At 44.6% G+C, this 21,413-nt stretch overlaps 1 protein-coding gene across 3 annotated transcripts in view; it reads left to right on the forward strand.

Annotated features, from left to right (window-relative positions):
• slc7a2 (solute carrier family 7 member 2) overlaps positions 1-21,413 on the forward strand; it is a 240,689-nt gene that overhangs the window by 179,345 nt on the left and 39,931 nt on the right. For 2 of the 3 annotated variants that reach the window (XM_072496865.1, XM_072496866.1), the window contains exons 6-8: positions 4,967-5,189; positions 7,753-7,892; positions 19,071-19,173. In XM_072496865.1, the coding sequence (XP_072352966.1) occupies positions 4,967-5,189; positions 7,753-7,892; positions 19,071-19,173 (466 nt within the window). Of the gene's footprint in view, positions 1-4,966; positions 5,190-7,752; positions 7,893-14,947; positions 15,085-19,070; positions 19,174-21,413 lie in introns of all 3 variants that reach the window. The other variant, XM_072496868.1, reaches the window with a different exon arrangement.

The following is a 21,413-nucleotide window of genomic DNA, read 5'->3' on the forward strand; positions in this document are numbered from 1 at the left end:
AGTACAGTTCTCGGAATGGGCAGCGGCAGTGGAACCAATTTTGAAGCCAGGCGGCTCGATACGTCTCTGTGGAGATTTCAAACAGACGGTAAACAAATACGCACTGCTGGACAAATACCCGATCTCGAAAATAGACGACCTATATGCCAAATTGGCAGGTGGGCTTTTGTTCACGAAACTGGACATGAGCCACGCCTACCTGCAGTTAAAACTGGACAAGGACTCCCAGAAGGTTGCTACGATCAACACCCTGAAGGGACTTTTTCGTTATACTAGGCTACTCTTTGGAGTGTCATCAGCCTGCACTATATTCCAGCGTACGATGGAAAATATTCTGCAGGGACTACCGCAGGTGGCGATTTATTTGGACGATGTCTTAATCACGGGTAGGACAAACAGGGAACACTTAAGGAACCTGGAGGAAGTGCTCAGGCATTTCGCAAAGGCAGGCGTACGGCTGAAAAGAGAAAAATGTGTTTTTCTGGCCCCATCAGTGACGTACCTGGGATATAAAGTAGATGAGTCGGGCTTACACCCATTGGAAAACCGAGTAAGGGCAATAAAAGAAGCCCCAGCTCCCACCACGGTCCAGGAGCTATGATCATTTCTAGGATTGGTAACATATTATGGCAAATTTATTGAAAATAGGGCGTCCATCCTCGAACCCCTCCACCAGCTACTAAAAAGGAACAAGAATGGAAATGGTCTGCCCGCCAAAACTGAGCATTTAGGGATATTAAGGAACAGCTGTCATCCGAAAATGTCCCAGAGCATTATGACCCAAGGAAGGAGTTGGTGGTCACGTGTGACGCATCACCTTACGGGGTAGGAGCCGTCTTAGCCCATAGAGGAAGGAATGGGGAAGAACGGCCAATAGCCTATGCTTCGAGGACCTTGGCGATGGCTGAGAGAAAGTACGCCCAAATCGAGAAGGAAGGATTGGCGGTGATATTTGCAGTAAAAAAATTTCACCAGTATCTGTACGGGCGGAAATTCACCATAGTGTCGGCCCATAAGCCGTTATTAGGGTTATTAAAAGAAGACAAGTCAATACCCCCGATTGCATCAGCTAGAATCCACGCTGGGCGTTGCTACAGGCGGTGTATAGATACGTTCTGGAGCACAGACCGGGAACGCGAGTAGCAAATGCAGATGCTTTGAGCAGACTTCCCCTCCCAGATACCCCGCCGCTAATGACAGTAATGACTACGTTTTTTGGACACCCTACCAGTGGACGCACAACATATTCGGTTGTGGATGCAAAAAGACCCAGTTTCAGCCAAGATGAAGCATTTACTGCTAACAGGGGAACTGGAGAGACCAGTGGAGCCCCAGATGCACCCATACTGGAGCAGAAGGGACCAAATAACCGTAGAAGTCGGTATCCTATGATGGGGAGCCTGGGTAATAGTCCCAGCTCAGGGCCGTCGGGCAATCTTAACCGAGTTACATCACGGACACCCAGAGGTGTCTAAAATTAAGATGCTAGCTCGGAGCTACGTTTGGTGGCCAGGATTGGACATAGACATAGCAGCCTTGGTACGTCGGTGCCAGGAGTGCCAACAGGGGCAAAGAGTGCCACCAGCTGCGCCATTGCACCCGTGGGAATGGCCAGGCAGACCGTGGACCTGCCTGCATATTTACCACGCCAGCCCTTTCATGGGCTCAATGTTTTTGGTGATAGTGGACGCCCACTCCAAATGGTTGGACATCCACCGGGTAAACGCGGCAAGCACAGCATCGACAATTGAAAAGCTCAGGGCCTCGTTTGCAACACATGGACTTCCGGAGGTATTGATGTCGGACAACGGAACGACATTCACAAGTGGGGAATTTGGAAAATTCCTAAAGGGAAGCGGAGTCCGCCACATCAAAACGGCCCCTTACCATCCAGCGTCCAACGGCCTGGCAGAGAGAGCGGTCCAGACACTAAAAGCGGGACTCAAGAAGCAGCCGGCAGCGTCAATGGACACAAAGCTCTCCCGCTGGCTGTTTGATTACAGGACCACACCGCATTCCACAACGGGCATACCGCCAGATGAACTCTTAATGGGAAGGCACTGTGAACGAGGCTGAGTCTCCTTTTCCCAAATTTAACGGGGAAAGTGGACAACAGGAGGTCCAACGCAGGGGGCATGATAATAGTTGGCAGCAGAGACATTTCCAGGTGGGGGCACCAGTTTGGGTCAAGAATTATGGGAATGGACCAACGTGTGTCAAAGGCACGGTAGAGTCCCAAACAGGGCCCATATCATATGAAGTCTCGATAGGAGGTAAGGTGCTGAAGAAACACCTAGACCAAATAAGGGCAGCGGAACCACACCTGGAGGCAGTTGAAGCAGGACCGCCTCAAGCTGGGATAGCTCAGGCGGGAAAGATACCCACACCCCAGCCCCGAGCAATTTCTCCAGACCCCGTCATCCAGTCGTCAGAGTCAGAGATGGACACGTTCGACGAGGCCGCCACGACACCTCTCCCAAAGGAGGAGGAAGTACAACTTCCAAGGAGGTCGTCAAGGAAAAGATGGGCACCTATAAGGTACACCCCACCCACGTCGGAGAACGACCTGGCGGACGACACAGAGGTGACAGAGCCGGACGGGAGGAGCAGGAAGAAGCTCAGAGGAATGCCAGCTGGCAGGAATTCCTCGGTCCTTTGGGGGGGGGGGGGATGACCTCCAATTGGCATTATTGGTTGGCCAATTGGAGTATGAGCTCCCTCAATGATAGCTCATTGAGGGGGCCCATATAAGCACCTGTGTAGGCTTTGTGAGGCAGTCTTAAGTTGACTGGAATGCTAGCAGCACTGTTTGGAGCTGCTCTTGGATATAGTTATTGCAAATAAATACTGGTGTAGTGACGGAACCCCTGCCTCCTGTGGATTATTACACATACTGAATACTATTCTTGCGGAAAATTGCATTGTGCACTATTTTAGTGCAGTTGATAACTTGTTTATTTTAAATAGGAAACTACCATGTTAAATAATACAAAAAACAATCTTCTACAATACATGTCAACCAATGTGCTAAGCAGTGAAATTACCCTCTCTCTATGTCAATTTATGGCAACTTGCAGGTAGTTTTATTTTGTGTCAGCATCCATTGAGAACTGAGTTGAGACAGAATAAACACAATCTCAGCAAATTTCGGCATTACGTTTTTCTCAAACAGAAGTGATTGCGTACTGAAGAACATGCAAAATATATTTTAATTTTGCTTCTTAAATTATGAAGAAAATCCGAGGAATTTTAATGTTCAAGTTGTACCAATTCTGGAGTATATTACTTGATCTGTCTTTCAACGTAAAATCCGATTAGCACATTGTGCAACTGCATGCCCTCAGAACCTCTTTTGTGCGGCTCCTATGCCAAAGGATGTTCTGCTTAATATTTTGTGTCTACTTAATTATATCCAAAAGCAATTAAATATTTGATGAATTCCAAGCTGCGATGTATTGACAATGAATTTATGTTTCAAATATCATTATTTAAAAAAATATTTCTTTATTCTCCTTTTTCACATTTTCTCCCAAATTTACACCCACCAACAATAATCAATAACAAATATCAATCCCCATATCAATAACAATGATCCCATCCAGTTTCACGTGCACCACTTTAGAAATTACCATAAAAACCTCCTTCCAGTAATCCTCGAGCTTTGCACAGGACCAAAACATATGAACGTGATTAGCGGGGGGGCCCCCGCAACGTTCACACACATCGTCTACTCCTTCAAAGAATTGGCTCATCCTCGCCCTCGTGAGGTGTGCTCTATATACCACCTTCAGCTGCATCAGCCCCAACCTCGCGCACGAGGTGGAGGCATTCACTCTCCGGAGCACCTCACACCAGAACCCCTCCTCCATATCCTCTCCCAACTCTTCCTCTCACTTTGCTTTGATCCCTTCCAGTGGTGCCTTATCCTCTTCCAAAATAGCTCCATAAACAGTTGACACTACCCGCTTCTCTAGTCCCCCTGTTGTCAGCACCTCATCCAGCAATGTGGAGGCCGGCTCCTCCGGGAAGTTCAATATCTCCTTTCTGGCAAAATCTCGAACCTGCATGTATCTAAACATTTCCCCCTGCTCCAGCCCATACTTCGCTTCCAGCTCCTTCAATCCTGCAAACCGACCCCTAAGAAACAAATCTTTCAGTGTCTTAATCCCCTTCTTCTCCCATTTGTGAAAATTTCCATCCCATCTCCCTGGCTCAAACCTATGGTTCCCCCGAATCGGCATTTCCCTTGACCCTGCCCCCAACCCAAAGTGCTGGCGAAACTGCCTCCAAATTCTCAATGAAGCTATTATTACTGGACTCCCTGAGTATTTCCCAAGGGCCATCGGGAGCGGCGCTGTTGCTCGTGCTTTCAATCCCGACCCCCTGCACAAACTCTTCTCCATTCTGACCCGTTGGGAATAACCCATCTCCGCACCTTCTCCACAGTCACCACCCAGTAGTAATAAATCAGGTTCGAAAGACCCAAACACCCTGCCTGCCTTCCCCTCTGTAGTAGCACCTTTCTAACTCTGGCCACATTCCCTCCCCATATGAATGACGTAATCAAATATCATTATACCTGGTCCCAATATACTATTTGCTAGCCCTTCCACAGCCCTTCATATACCATTCACTGATTGATGAAACATTCAGATGTGCTGCTCCCATACCTTTGATTGAATAGTATGTGGTCTACAAAGTAGCTAAGCCAATTTTATTTCTCTCCTGTTTCCATGTTGCTTTCCACTTCTTTTGGTCCAAACACAAGCGGTAACCCCCTCCTCATCACCTGAATGAAAGAATGATTGAGATAAGAAATTATTCATCTCGTAAAAGCAGAGCAGGAGCAGTTCTGAGGAATGTACTGGGTCTGGGTTTTCTGTCATCAACTTATTTAACGAAGCTCATCTTGTCATGCCAGCTATTTGCATTTGAGCCATACGGTGTTTTTTTGCTGCCGTTCCAGGTGAAGAGGTGAAAAACCCCCAAAAGGCTATTCCCATCGGAATTGTGACTTCCCTTTTGGTTTGCTTCTTGGCATACTTCGGAGTTTCAGCAGCACTGACCCTCATGATGCCTTACTACCTGCTGGATGCAAGAAGCCCACTTCCTGTTGCCTTTGAATATGTTGGCTGGGGTCCTGCAAAATACCTGGTGGCGGTGGGATCCCTATGTGCACTATCAACAAGGTATGAAAAGAGAATTCCGTTTTTCTTCAGAAAAAGACCAATCAGAAATATTTGTTGTGTAGTATTCATGCAAGAGTGCATTAGATTCATAATTTTTACTTCCTTCACCTCCATCAACCTAACAACCCTAATGTAGGATGCAGTAACATCAAGTTAAAGTTGTTTCATAATTAATCATAAAATTGTGATGGTTGTTTAGTGAGGAAAGAGTTCACCCCTGAAGTTTATATTTACTTTTACGTATATGATGTTTGGGGCACCTTATCTTGTTCTGTTCTTCTATTGCCACTCCCACCAAAATATACTCCCTTCTTTCTTGCCCTTGCACTGCACTTAATTCCATTTGTTTTACCAACCCTCTTATCCTCCCTTAAGCTCTCCTTCCATGTAACTGGCCTCTTCATATTTATGACCATACGGTTTCTATTCCAGAGTCACTATAATCCTATGGTCATAATTGCAGACCAGGATAACTCCATGTATACTTCACTACCCATGACTCCCATTCTTTTCCCACTGCTGCAGTACACACTTCCCCAAGTCAAGTACTGCTATACCTTTAAACTTCCAACTGTTCAGTTTTTGGTGCTCCATTTGCCAGAATATTGTCTATCCGATCAACCACTTCCTTATTGTGGGATTGTTGTGTAAAATAAGCAGCAGGAGATCAGACTCCTGTTATACACAATACCAGAGTGAGGCTCCTGAGCCAGACCAGGTACTGCTCTATGGTGACCTCTCTATGGTGCAAACCATCACCTTACGAGATGGAAGGCTGCCAGCAGTGTATTCCTTTTCATTCATAATGTTGAACAGAGACCTAGGGGCTGGATTCTCCGTCGGCAGGATGCTCCGTTTTGCTGGAAGGCCAAAGATTTCCCGATGGCGTGGGGATGTCCCACAATGGGAAACCCCATTCATCGGCAGGCGAAACGGAGCATCCCGCCGGCGGGGTGAACCAGAAATCTGGCGGGGCGGTGAATCCAGCCCCTGAGATTTTCCACCCAGCTGTTGAAATGGCATGATCCAGCCTTGGTGAAATGTTTGTTTATTGTGAAATCATGAACGACAAAAGTCTCTAAAACTCCTTGGCATGCCTGACACTACATTTTTCTATCTCCACAGCTCAATAAAATCAAATCAAACTTAATTTATATTATGTGATTACACTGTAGGACTCTACATAATTGTTCCCTGTTTGACAGAATAAACACAAATCACATTTGGACAATGAAAACGTGTCCAATGTCCTCAAGTGGGTGAACACAACCAGACATTAACAATACTTGACTTATTAAAGCAAAAAAAAAATCTATTCTGAAACCCCACCTAAACTAAAATGATGAAAAGGTCAGCAGTTCTGAGTTACAGTGCATGGTGGAATTGCCCTGGAATCATTCATGTATAACTCCTTGCAGACAGCATTGGCAAAGGCCTCTGACAATGGACATATCATTGTTGTTGAATTAGAGATTAAAGAATCTGCGGTTAGAAAATGTCCTGAGGCCAAGGAACTTTAGTTCCTAGTTAATCTACTGCAAACATCATTACATTTCTGATCCTCCAACTTGTCCATAGGAAAACAATATGAACTGAGGTGCATGGTATTTTTGGGGATCTCCTGATTTCCAACCATAATGAGAGTACAGGAGAGCATGCCAGGAGCAGCATCAGGCATACTGAAAAATGAGGTGTCAACCTGATGAAGCTGCAACACAGGACTATTTGCATGCCAAACAACAGAAGCAGCAAGTAATAGACAGAGCGAAGCAATCCCGCAACCACTGATTCAGATCTAAGCTCTGCAGTCCTGCCAGATCCAGTCGTGAATAGTGGTGGGCAATTAAACAACTTACTCTGGAGAAACAATGTTTCTCCTGAGGTTCTGCTAAAGTTACAGCAGAAGAAGGTTCAACCAGTCATGTACATTTTATAATTTGTTTTACTTCCTTAGTTTTTTTCCCCCCTCTCGAAGCTGCAGACTTTCTAGAATTTGAGCCCAAAGGGGCTGGAAGATTCCTTCCTGCATCTTGGCTTGTCATGAGTGTTCGACATGAATTTCTTCTGCAGATGTGTCAACATATTCAAGCACAATTATGTTGCCACCTGATGTGTGAGCGTGCAAACACTTGCTGTGGAGTCCCCTGACTTCTTTCAAATCCACGCCCCAACCCTAATACCATAGACCAGAATATTGAGGCTAATGGTAGGACCCCAAGTTAGATCAGTTAATATGATATAGGCTGGCATTGAAATTGGAACATGCTGCTTTATATGTTGGCATAATGCGCCAGGCAGTGTGTCACCCACTGGGGTATTGGTGCAAATTAACATGCCATATTTTGATTTTGTAAAACTATTCTGCATTAATATTTTAAAATTCCGTGTCATTTTATTTGCGGGAGAAGATCTGAGTAGATTATAAAAAGCACAGCTCACTGGACAAGGAGGATCTGGGAATTTATGTAGAGCCCTGAAGTGAATGTCAATTTTTCATTAATTTACTGCATACCGGCTGCAACTCTGATTTGCCACATTCTGCATGTCTTTGCTCTTCATTCAGTCTACTTGGTTCCATTTTCCCCATGCCCCGTGTTATCTATGCTATGGCTGAAGATGGGTTGCTTTTCAAAGGTTTAGCCCACATCAATTCTAAGACGAAGACTCCAGCTATTGCTACAATGTCATCAGGTGTGGTTGCAGGTGAGATTTTATGGATGGATGGAAGGAGTTCTGTGTTGAATAAGCAAATGTAGAACAAAATTGTCAGATGGTCAGTGTGTCAGTTCTTTGCTGAGTCAATTTGAGATTTAAATTCTCATGCTCCAAGCCCCTGCCATTATGAACGCTCAATCCATGGGCTCCTACACTATTCTAATTAAACTCAACAGGGAATAGCATTTCATCGTTTGTTCAGGCACTTTACAGCTTTCTGGACTCAACACTAAGTTCAACAATTTCCAATCCTTTTTTTAAAAAATGCTTTTGTTCATGACATATTTCACACATATACGCAAAATATCAGAAGAACAACAAAGCAACTCAATAAACAACCACAACCCACCTGCCCCCCTGACACCAACTCCCGCCGTCCCCATTTTAAACAATGGCATCTCTCACTCCCTGGACTTCTGGGTCTCCCAAGACCCCAAATATCGCCACATCTGGACTCGGAACCACACCCAACACCTTGGCCATCACGTCTGAGAACCCCTGTCAGGTGGCATGATAGCACAGTGGTTAGCACTTTGTTTCAGAGCTCCAGGGTCCCAGGTTTGATTCCGGCTTGGGTCACTGTCTGTGTGGAGTCTGCACCTTCTCCCTGTGTCTGTGTGGGTTTCCTCCCACAAGTCCTGAAAGATGTGCAGTTAAGTAATTTGGACATTCTGAATCCTCCCTCCGTATACCGGAACAGGCGCCGGAATGTGGCGACTCGGGGCTTTTCACAGTAACGTCATTGCAGTGTTAATGTAAGCCTGCTTGTGACAATAAAGATTATTATTATTATTAGAACCCTTTCAGTCTTGGACATGCCCAGAACATGTTGTTGTGGTTCCCGCCCCACCCCCCGCACACACCTATTCTCTACCCTGGCACAAACCTACAGTAACTTCATTTGAAGCCTACTTGTGACAATAAGCGATTTTCATTTCATTTTTTCATCCTCGCCACTGTCATGTGGGACCTATGCACCACCATAAGCTGGATGAGGCTTAGTCTCTCACACAGGATGAGGACGCATTCACCCTCGCAAGGTCTCTGCCCACAACTCGGCCCCTACCTCCCCTCCCAGCTCCTCCTCCCATTTAGGCTTAATATCCTCCACTAGGTCTCCCACCTAATCCATCAACTCCTAATAGATATCTGGCATCTTCCCCTCTCCTATTTCGTCCTTCGACAGCACCTTGTCCTGCAACCCCAGGGGCGACAGCCAGGAAAGGAATAGGGTGTTTGAGGCCTTTTATGGGAGGCTCTACAAGTTGGGGTCCCCGACTGGGAGGAGGGGCTGGTTCAGGGCATGGAGACAGCAATTGGAGGTGATGGTTGGTATAGGGTGATGCAAGCAGGAAAAGCTCCGGGGTCATACGGGTTCCCGGTAGAGTTCTACAAACAGTTTGGGGCGGACCTGGGGCCACTGCTGGTGAGGGCGTATAATGCTGAATCGCCCGGCCCTGGGACTCCAGCTCCTGCTCGACTCGTTCAATCCCAGATCTCAGCGGCTCCACCACCTTGGCCAGGTCTTCCAGGGCCTCTTTCCTCTGCTGCTCGAACTTGATAGTCAAGAACTCCACCAGCTGGTCCATTGACCACTGGGTGGACAGTGCCCCCCCCCTCTTCTTCTGCCATCATTACCTGTGGTGCACCACAAAAACTCTCTTCCTCTAACAGCTTTCTTTCTCGTGGAGCTCCTCATCCACTGATACATACACCAGCCAAACCAGAGGAGTATTACCTTCCATGGCACTCCAGCACCTTTTGCCCTCAAATACTACACTCTTTGGATGGGAAAAGACTGAAAAAATCAACCTTGGGAGCCACCAAATGTGTGACCACTCACTGCATGGCTGCCACCGGAAGTCTTCAACAATTTCCAATCATAACCATTGCTCCCATTATTTTGGACAGCAACTGTGAGTAATGATTTTGTTGTTTACTCTTCCACTGGACTCATTCATGTTTCCCTTCTTGTTTGAGTTGAGGAGATGTTTCTTCCCACAAAAGGTTGTAAACCTTTGGAATTGTCTACCCCAGAAGTTGTGGATGCTCCCTCATTAAATATCTTTAATTCTGGGAATATCAGACTTCTTGATCTCTCAGGGAATCAAGGGATATGGGGCATGGGTTGGAAAATGAAGCTGAAGCCCATGATCAGCCATGATCATATTGAATGATGAAGCAGGATTAATCAGCCATGTGGTCTACTCTACTCCAATTTTATATGCTCTTCTGCCCCATGCCCTTTGTCAACCTGACCATCCCTTCTTGAGGTGATGTATGCTCTGATTTTTCAGGACCTGCCCATGGGACCATTCAAAATGAGCCCCAAGACATTTCAGCTACTGACTTCCAGGATTCAGATGCCACTCCTGAATGTGACTGTGCCCTCTGCACAGTTGCATGCCTCTAACCCCAGCACCAAATTCCTTAGGTAACTGACCACACTTAGCACACCATACTGCACATGGCCTACACTGCCAATAGAGGCCTTCCTTTGCCTAAGACCAGGACCAAGACACGCGTGCCACGCAGAGCCCTCTAACATGGCCTGCACACCCCCAGGACTGTTTTCAGTGGGACAGGTATGCTCAGATGTTCTTTCCCCCCTGACAAGGGTTCTGAAAGTGACTGCTGGCATAATAGTCACCAGAATGAACACTAAAGGTGTCAAGCAGATAGGGAGAGTGTTGGGAGAATGGCGTTGAGATAGAGGATCAGCCATGATCATGTTGAATGGCAGAGCAGGTTTGAAGGGCTGAATGGCCTCCTCCTGCTTTTTTTCTATGTTTCTATACTTTCACCTGCTGCTCCTCCAATATTTCAGTGTCCACCTATGGATTCTGTCCTCTTACCAGTCTTCTGACAAACACCTTTTTACAACATGCGTGAATCTCTCAAGATGCCACCAACTGTCAGAGTGCCTTCAAATGTGTGGGCAAGACCAACTTCCAGTTCACTGCCTGAATCCTCTGCTGTCAGGTGTCTCACTTTAAGCGGCCCTCTTTATGCCGCTTTCCTGCCTGGTGGTCACTAATTGGCCACAGCACACTTGATTCTCCGTGATGAAATGGCAGAGGCAGGAGTGAGCCTGATCGATTTGTATGATTTTTTTTCCTCTGGAATTTCTTTCAACAATAGTTCATTAATCTCAAGCATACTTTCTGGAGCTAATATGCCCCTTCCACATAACCAATCAACATATTTGTAATTAAGTTTGATGTTTGGGTGTGTTCTTCATCGTTTGTTGCAAATATTCCACATCCACCTGAGATTGGAATTGGGTTAAATGAGGAGATACCAACGATGAAGGTTCAGTCTGCGACTTCCGGTGTGGACCATGGAGTAAGTGGTCACACACAAGGCAGCTCCTGCCCAAGGTTACAGAAAAGAGCTCTTTTTTAATCAATACTGGATGGAATTTTAATGAAAAGACGTAGGTGAATGTTGGAGGGATACTTTCCCCCAGGAATGATATGTCTCTTGGTTACCAGACCCGGCAGAAACAGTAAAAGATTTGGCTGGAGCTGCAGTAAAGACAAAAGCCTCTTCCAGCATGCAGACGGGGGAAGGGCAAGCTTAAAGGCTTCAAGCTGACTTGAGGGCCTTTATTAAAGGTGAATTCTAGCAGCAGAGGGAACAACTGTGAAAAGATCTCACCAAGGCCATTGAAGAAGCGGGGACGAGGCTTCCGGTGGCGGCCATGGAGGAGTAGGTCGCGCATTCGGCAGCTCCCGTCTGGAATGGACTCTCAGACTTTTTTCAGGAGTTTCCACAGACTTTTTGGGGCAGATTGGTGAAGCGAACACTGCCGAAAGGATTCCCTCTCTGTGGGACTTCCAGTGAAATGTCAAAGACCGGCAAAAAAAAGGCCGTGAAAAAAGTAGCTGAAAGTCCGTCGGGGAGTGAAAAGGTCACCGCGGGGTCAGTAAAGAAAATGGAGGATGGAGCGCTGGGGAGGCCGCATTGCTTACGGCTGAAGAAACAACTAAGGTGATGGCCGTGGAATTTGAAAGGCAGTTTACGAAACATATGGAGGCAATGAGGAAGGAGATGGGGGCGATTTTGAAAGTGCTGGTGGAGGAGGCGATTACCCCGGTGAGGACGGTGGTGGCGAGCTCAGTGGCGGAGGTGCAGAAGCAAGGGAAGGCGCTGAAGGAAGTGGAAGAGACAGTACTGCAGCACAGTGGTCAACTTACCTCGATGGGGAATGAGATGCGGAAGGTGATGGAGATCAACAAGGATCTGCGAGGCAAAATGGAAGACCTGGAAAACAGATCCAGGCAACAGAATTTGAGGATTGTGGGGCTGCCTGAAGGAGTTGAAGGACCGAGGCCGACTGAGTATTTTGCCGCGATGTTGGCGAAACTATTGGGGGAGGGGGAGGATCCCTCCCGATATGAGCTGGATCGGGCACATCGGTCGTGGAGGCCTGTACCAAAGGCGAGTGAGCCGCCAAGAGTAGTGACTCTGTGCTTCTGTAGGTACAGTGTAAAGGAGAAGGTCCTGTGCTGGGCTAAGCAGAAGCGGGTGGTGCAGTGGGCTGGAGCTGGTATACGTGTATACCAGGACTTTACAGTGGAGCTGGCGAGGAGGCGGGCTGCCTTCAACCGGGTGAAGAGGGCACTGTACGTTAGCAGGGTGACCTCCAAGTTCAAGGACCTTTATTTCGGGACAGCAGAAGCAGCGGAGGAGTTTGTGAAGGCAGAAGGACTGTGGCAGAATTGAGAAATGGTCATGTACCAATGTAGCCTCATGACTATTTTTTTTTCTTTTTTGTTTCACTGCGTGCTGGTGTATGGGCTATAGGAGCCAACATTGTGCATATTTGGACAAGGGAAGAAATGGGACTTTCAGTTGAAATTAGGGCTCTTTGGGGTGTAGGTGGATATGCAGGGTTTGTGTGCTAAAAGGGGACTACTGGGTTTGTCCTGCGGCCGGGCAAGGGGGAAAGGGACCCGGGCCGGTGCTTCCACACTGGCCGGTGTAAGCCGGCCAGTGAACGTGAGTGAGGTGGGGGGGAGGGGCTGCGGCCATCGGAGCCTGGCAGAACACGGTCCGAGTGGTCTAGCCGGGGTGGAAAGTTGGGGGGAAGGAATCGAGGTTGGGGGGAGGAGTTTTACAAGAGGAAGTGGAGGGGGAGGAGTTGGGGAGGGGGGGGTTTACAACTCTTGGGTGTCATTTACGGTACTCTTTTGGAGGTTGGATGGCATTGAGTGTTGTCGTGGGGGGTGGGGGACTCTATCGGTTAATGGTGGCCATGGGCGATTCCGGACTCCTTTTTCTTTTTCGCTTTTATATTTTTTTTCCACTGTGGGAGGGTTTGTTTTATTTGAGGCATATATTGACAGTTGGGTGAGGTGGTGGGAGGATGGGATCGTTGTTGATGTTAAGGTTATTGACTTTGTATTTGTTACCGTTTGTTGCCTGTTGGTGGGGTGTACATTTTGAAGGAAAATGTGAAAATGGAGAATAAAAACATTAGAAAAAAAAAGATAAAGGTTCAGCCTAAGCCAATGTGTTAAAAAATGCAAAAGTTACCATCTGGGGTGAAATTAGGGGCAAAAGAGAATCTTACCACTTTCAAATTGCCAAATTTCCCATCTCCTGATTTATAAATTCTCATATTCACAATCAACATTAATGTTTCAACAGTATTCTAAAGAGATGTTTTCTATTTCATCTGCTCTTGTTCCTCTAGGCATTACCAGAGAATGTTTCTGAAGCTCACTGAGACAATCAAGGGAATGCCACTTGTAATTTTCTTACTTTCTTTTGAAATCTTAGACTGTAAGCCTCAAGGTTCTTTTTGTGTGACACGGTACATTCATCGCAGATAGTAACTTTGGCATTTTTTATTGCATTGACCTTGGCTGTACCTTTCTCGATGTTGCTTGTTGGTATCTCCTCATTTTGTATGTTCAGTGATCATTTGAAAGCAGAAAGCCATACCTCCAGGCAAGAGTGTAAGTGTAATTCCTGAAGAAGCTACTATGAGTGCAAAATGTCCCTGTAATTTAACTCTAGCAAAGTTTAGAGATATGATCAAAGTTTTACCTCTGCCAACAGGAGCATTTATGAAAATCATACCACTGTTATTGGTGGAATTGAATCCACTTAAGGCGAGGGCATCAAGTAAGACCAACAATATCAACCCCCCCACCCCACCGCACTCCCTACTACAAGTCCCTTAGCCAAGACATCATACCACCAATAGCAGGAAATGCTCAAAACTCAGCAGGTTGGCAACATCTGTAGAGAGAGAAACAGAGTTAATATTTCAAGTCCGTATGACTCTTCTTCAGAGATTTGTCTGTTTCTTGTCTCGTAACTCTGTTTCCCTTTCCACTGATGTTGCCAGACCTGTTCAGTTATTCCAGCATTTTCTGTTTTATTTTCAGATTTCCAGCATCTGCAGTATTTTGCTTTTATCATCCCACCACGTTTGAGATTGGCCCGAGGGCTTTGGAGTAGTTTGCCAACAAACAAATAGACAGGCAAATTAATTCAGCCCATCCCAACCCACTCTTGGCTACTAAAGTTCAAAATTAGAAATATAACCAAACATACTGTAAAAATTGTCATTTGTTGAGTAAACCCCTAAATATAGCTGGTGTGGCAAGAGAAGCAACTTGCAGTGGAGATCAGTCTTATGAGTTTGAAGTTAAGCAAAGTTATTAGATTAGGCTAGAGACTTTTATTCTCCATATAAATGGTTTCCTCCCACAAGTCCCGAACGATGTGTTGTTAGGTAATTTGGACATTCTGAATTCTCCCTCTGTATACCCGAACAGGTGCCAGAATGTGGCGACTAGGGTTTTTTTCACAGTAACTTCATTGCAGAGTTAATGTAAGCCTACTTGTAACAATAAAACGATTATTATTAAACATTGTGTACTTCAATGAACCTAAAGACAGTTCATAAAAGATATAAAAATGACATGACCATTGAGTTTGGCAATTCTACATTTGCAAAATGTATCCATGACAAGTACATGGCACTGAATGTGTTTTTGTTTGAACTATGACCTTTTTCTTTTTAGCCTGTTGGGGTCTATGTTCCCTTTGCCCAGAATTCTGTTTGCAATGGCACGAGATGGTTTACTGTTCAGTTTTCTGGCAAAAGTGAGTAAGAGGCAGACACCAATTGTTGCAACGCTGGCATCAGGGGTCATCTCTGGTAAGCTGATGCAACTTGTCCCTTCCCCGACGGGACCTCATCTGTCGATAAGCATGCCTGGGCTTGATGTACTGTTCCCTGAAGCATGCAGAGTTTTGGTGCCTTCATGAATCAGGTGGTTAGGATTGAACTGTAAGTGGGTATTCCAGGTTCTAGGGTGCAATAATTATAATTCTGTAAAACAAAATTTATAGTAGCAAACATTGTAATCTCCTTAAAATTTCATAAATGGATTAAAAAGAATCTGGCATCTGCTTTAAAAACTTAATAAGAATTCTTAATTTCATAAAATGGAAATACCTTCTGAAGAAAAGATATATTTTATTTTTTAAACGTGTACAAAATTAACCTGGCATACCTAGCCTCTAGTGGCAATTGTTCACATGGATATTAAACAGTGATATTGAGATTAAAATACGGCCTTGTATAAACAGCCAAAGCAGACAAATCAAATCATCCCGGTCAATGCCAAGTCACACGTTTTCACAGTGACCCAGTTGTGTCTATTCTGGAGCAAACTGATGTTGATATGAAAGGGCTTTGCAATCCATTTACTTATTACTTTTTCTTCTAATCTCTGTAGAGTCTGACAAATGTTAAGAATTCTAATTGAAATTAATTCCAGGGATTAGAGGGCGCATGGTTCCCTTTGATAATATTTAACTTTTAATGCCATATCTTGTGATATGTGCCTGAGACAGATTAATGGGTTGCTAATACATATGGGGGCTGATATAGTAATCCTTGCTGGGACCATTGCTCACAATGGGATGCTCTGCTTAAACACTTTTTCAAATGCTTCTACTGCTTAATGTGTGGAAATATGCTAAATTGGCATATTTAGGATTTCAGGTGCTAGTTACAGACAATTGCTTATTGGCCTCTGAACAAAACAATAACAATTTTACTTGGCATGGGTGGTTGGGATGGGCACAGTTTTGAAATCATAAAAGGAGGACTGTGGAAGACTAGGAGGCATTGTACATAAGTGGGAACCAAGGCGATAGGTGAGTGAGACTTTGTGCAGGTCAGAATAAAGTAGCTGAACTTTGGTCTAAATCAATTTCCAACCCGAAGATATTCTAATTGACAACAGTGAACCAGCAGAGGTTTTTGAGACAATAGCAAGGAGGGTCAGTGAGGATACCACATTTGATGTAGTCTGCATGGATGTTAGCAATCTTTTTGACAAGGCACCACATAACAGACTGGTCAGAAATGTTTAGCCCATGATTTAGCCCATGGGATCCAAGGGAAAGTAGCAAGTGGGATCTAAAACTGGCTCAATAGCAGGAAGCAAAGGATGATGGTCAAATGCTACTTTTGTGACTGGAAGCTTGTTTCCAGTGGAGATCCACAAGGCTCGGTACTAGTTGCATTGCTTTTGGTAGTATATATCAATGACTTGGACTTAAATGTAAGGGACATAAGTTAAGAATGTTGTAGTTGATACATAAACTGATTGTATGGTTGATAACAAAGAAGAAAGCTGTAGGCCTCAGGAAGGTGTCAATGGGCAGAGAGGTGGCAAATGGAATTCAATTCAGAGAAATATGTGGTAATACATTTGGAGGGGAGAAAAAAGGGATGGGAATAAACAACAAATGATAGAAGTTTAGAGGAACAGAGAGACCTTTTGTGTGTTCTTGCACAGATCTCTGAAGGCAGCAAGATAGGTTAATAAGGTGGTATATGGAATATTTTCCATTGTTAGCTGAGACAAAGACTATAAGAGCAGGGAGATATAAAACACTTGTTAGGCCACTACTAGTGTTGCATACAGTTCTGGTTGCCACATTACAGGAAGGATGTGATCACACTAGAGAGGGTACAGAGTAAATTTATAGGGGGGTGTTACCAAGACTGGAGAATTTAAGTTATAAGGAAAGATTGGATCAACTGGGGTTGCTTTAGTTGGAACAAAGGAGGCTGAGGGGACATGTAATTGAGACGTAAAGGGGCTTAGAAAGAGTGGATGAGAAGGACCTATTTTCCTTAGCTGAGAGGTCAATAACCATGGCATTGTTTTAAAATAATTGGTAGAAGAATTAGAGGGGTGTTGAGGAGAATTTTATTTTTACCCAGGGGATGGTGAGGTCTGGAAATCACTGCTTGAAAGTTTGTGAAGGCAGAAATCCTCCTCGTATTTAAAAAATACTTGGATACTAACTGCAAATGCATATTCTACAAGGTTATGGACTAAACTGGAAAGTGGGGTTAAGCTCTTGTATGTTAGCCCCTTGTAGCATCTATTCATCTGAAATGGGCCAGGTGGCCTCCTTCAGTGTACATTTTATATGTATCTAAGTGAAATGGGCTCTTAGCTGGTGTAGCCCAATACCTACTTTTTAGCTCTCGGAATTTGCTTAAAATTTGTTCATTTCAATCTCTTCAAGTTCCTTTGTAGCTATGCCAACTGCTTGTTGTGTCTGTGTGAAAATGTTTTGGATTTAACACAGCTGATTCACACAAGCCTACCTAAGAACCAAACATCATGACCCCCAAAATTCTAGCTTTATAATCAGTTCTCATGGCACAGTTTAACCGAAGAGAAACTGTCTGCTTAAAGTATTCATTCTCTTTTTTAATTGTACTTTTTTCATGCAGCTTTTATGATTTTATTAGAGGGATTATTCGATGTGGAAGGGGAAGGGAATTGACTGCAACAGATTATTTATCATGGTTATGTGCAGATGTTGCATTTTTAGAAAAGGTTTGTTGAGACAGGAGAGATATAGCACATTAATTTCAGTGGATTAGGACAAGAGACATGAAACATCTGGTTTAATTTTGTTTCTCTTTTATGTTTTGTGGGAGTTGTGTCAAATAATTTAGTAGACTAGAGTTAATGATGGTGGCTGAGAAAGTTAGGAAAGGCTGATTGTGTGTAGTTTAATGTGCTTTGTATTTGTTTTAATTTTGTAGTAGGAAAGTGTTGCCTTATTGTGACATGTAACAAAATAGTTAGAAATTTGTACTAAATGCATAATTTAGAAATTCCTGATTTCCCAGTTCATACACATTTGTTTTGAACTTTTACTTGAAGATCAAGCAATTTAAGTTCTTTTTATGGCAGAAGACCAGGTTTCATTTCCAATCTGTATCTGAATTTTTCCAACACTTTTTTTCTTGGAATTCTCACCAGCTGGATTCGCATTTTAACCTCTATCACTGTTTCAATTTACCTGTGGATAAAGGCCATACTAGAAAATTTAAGCATGTTTGGGTTTTTTCTTCTTAAGTTTCAATGTGTCTTAATGTTTGCTACCTAATTATTGGCTGTTGGTTGGGGCATTGGTTGCCTCCAAGTACTAGCAAAGTATTCATTTTATCTTACCTATCAATTGTAGCACCAGCAATAACATTTCCAAATGTATTCATTTAACCTCTTATTAATTAATTAATTTATTTATTTATTTATTAAATGCTTTAATTCATTGTGGTATACTTTCATTAAACCTAAGACATAATCTAGCAACACAGCAGTGGTATAATAAAACCCAGATTGTGTGCTATAATTGAAGTATCACAAATTACATGCAACAGACTGTAATGATTAGCATGATTTAAACATGTTAGAAACACACTGCAGAACTAAAACATTGCTAGTTCTGTGTATTCTCACGTGTCATTAACAAGAATCTTTGAACAAACATAATGACATTGTAATCTCCACTTACACTTTGAAGATGTTTCTATAGCAGTTATACAAGTTAGGCTAAAATGACTATACAACTTAAAAATTACTGGAGAACACTTAACAAGCTAACATGATATTTGTCCACTTACACTTTTAAGCGAGGCTTTATCTCATTTAAAATGAAAGGATTGTGATAAAACAGTGGACAGGACTGTTTACTGAGTATGTTAATTATCATCCTTTAATATTAGCAGCTAGACTTGCATGGGTTTTTTTCCCACCAAGCTACAGGTGTCTTTTGTTTCAACACTACTGTTCATATCCTGGTGGATTTTTTGTTTGGCAGCTGTCATGGCATTCCTGTTTGATCTTAAAGCCTTAGTCGACATGATGTCTATTGGGACACTCCTGGCGTACACGCTGGTAGCAGCTTGTGTACTGCTCCTCAGGTACAGTAAATCCTCACTTAACATCGACTTGTTTAACATTGTTTCACTTTAGAGTTGTTAATAAAGTAATGTGACTATATCTGTTTAATGTTGCCAGTTGCACCTTTAAGTCCTTTGCCACAGACTTATTATTCTGTGGCCTGCTCACAAACAAAATTCCCGCAGTGCTTCCGTTCTTAGTCTTGTCTCCCACCCCATTCTTACAAAGGCCCGTTTTCAGCTGTTGTCTTCACTGATTGTTTTGCTGTTGGTTCTGGTTATGAACTGAAGCTCCCAGGATCCACTTAGTCAGACATTAATTGATGCAGGTCATCCCAGGATTACAGCAGCTTCTGCCACTGACAAACGTCTGGCACTAGATGGAACCTGGTCAATCTAAAATTATTGAGGGTGAGCATAATCTTAAAAAGTTTATATCACATATTTAATTATTTTATTGTAAGTTATTTCAACTAGGGACACACAGTACTGTACACATATGGTACTTTATTTCAACTTGTGTATTTGATTTTCTGGGTGACGAATGCGCAAAGAAACCCAACAATGCCTTTAACATTGATTCCTATGGGAACCTATGATTCACTTAATGTTGTTTCACTTTAAAGTTGTGATTTTTAGAAACACAATAACAACTTTGTGAGGACTCCCTGTAAGTATTTATGCCTCTGTGAATATCTTGTATTCAATGGACAGTATTCCTGTTTTTCACCACTGTGATCAGAGGACATTTGGACATACACGAGTGAGGAAATTCAATTTTAGTTCATGCAATTATTTTTGTGAACAAACTCCCTGCAGAAAGAAAATCGTTTGCTCAATTACTTGGCATTAAAAGTAGAAGTAGTCACAAACCAGCACCTATTCACAGGTTTAGTGCTTTCAACATTTCCCAGAAAGCTCTGACTGTCTGTGGTAGTCACCACTAGTAGTATATTACATGTATTACGGCACTGCCCGTTTAGTAGAGGTACATGGGTAAATCCCTGCCTGCTGGCTCCGCCCAGTAGGCGGCGTATAAATGTGTGTGCTCGCCGGTGCTGCAGCCATTCTGGTTCTAGCTACAGGAGGCACAACATCTTTGCTCAATAAAGCCTCGATTATTCCACTACTCTCGTCTTTGTGGTAATTGATAGTGCATCAATTTATTGAGCAAAGATTTTTTTTAAACGATGGATCTCCACATCAAGCCTGATCGCCTGCAGCTGAGCCCTCAAGCAGCCAACGCTACGTCTGCCTTTGACCACTGGCTAGCCTGCTTCGAAAGCTACCTCCGAACATCCACTGAGGAACCCTCAGACTTGCAGAAGCTCCAAATCCTCTATTCACAGGTGAGCCCTGACATTTTTCCTCTCATCCGGGATGCGTCCACTTACTCCAAAACGATGGAGCTCCTGAAGGGACACTACGTTCGACCAGTCAATCAATTATACGCCAGGCACCTCCTGGCCATGAGACAGCAACTCCCCGGGCAGTCTCTGGACGATTTCTGGCATGCCTTGCACATCCTGGGTAGGAACTGTAACTGCCAGGCAGTTTCAGCAGTCCAGCACGCCAAACTTTTAATTCGAGACGCTTACGTTACGGGCATGAAGTCTGCGGACGTCAGCCAGCAGCTACTGGAAGGGGATACGCGTGATCTTGCGGGAACTAGGCAGCTCTCTAATTCATTAGAAGTGGCCTCCCGTAATGTCCAATCCTACACCCCGACCGCGCGGCACTCTCGTGGGCATCGTGGGCCCCACCAGCTGCCGACTCCACCTCACTGCAAGCCTGCGCCATGCGGCAGCCAACCAACTCTGGGGGGCCCAAATGCTATTTTTGCGGGCAAAACAAACACCCCAGGCAGCGCTGCCCGGCGCGGAGCGCGACCTGCAATGGCTGTGGGAAGAAGGGACACTTTGTTTCTGTTTGCCAGGCCGGGTCGCCGCCACTGTTTCCAGGCCCGGCGTACCTACATCCCCCACATGCGACCCGCGGGCGCCGCCATTTTCCCCTTCACAAAACACGTGCGCCCCGTGGGCGCCGCCATCTTCGGCGCCATTTTGGACGATGTCTCCGGACCACTGCTCGTCTGGCCGTTCATCGCCTGCTGCTACCTCCGCCACCGCTGACCAGCCCGGGACCTCCCAGCATCTGCCGCAGCTCGCCTTTATCACCCTGGATCAGTCCCGGCCCCGCAACCACGCGACCGCGACGACAACGGTGAAGATCAACGGGCACGAGATGACCTGCCTTTTCCA

The sequence above is a fragment of the Scyliorhinus torazame genome, chromosome 3, assembly GCF_047496885.1.
Source record: "Scyliorhinus torazame isolate Kashiwa2021f chromosome 3, sScyTor2.1, whole genome shotgun sequence".
Taxonomy (NCBI): Eukaryota; Metazoa; Chordata; class Chondrichthyes; order Carcharhiniformes; family Scyliorhinidae; genus Scyliorhinus; species Scyliorhinus torazame.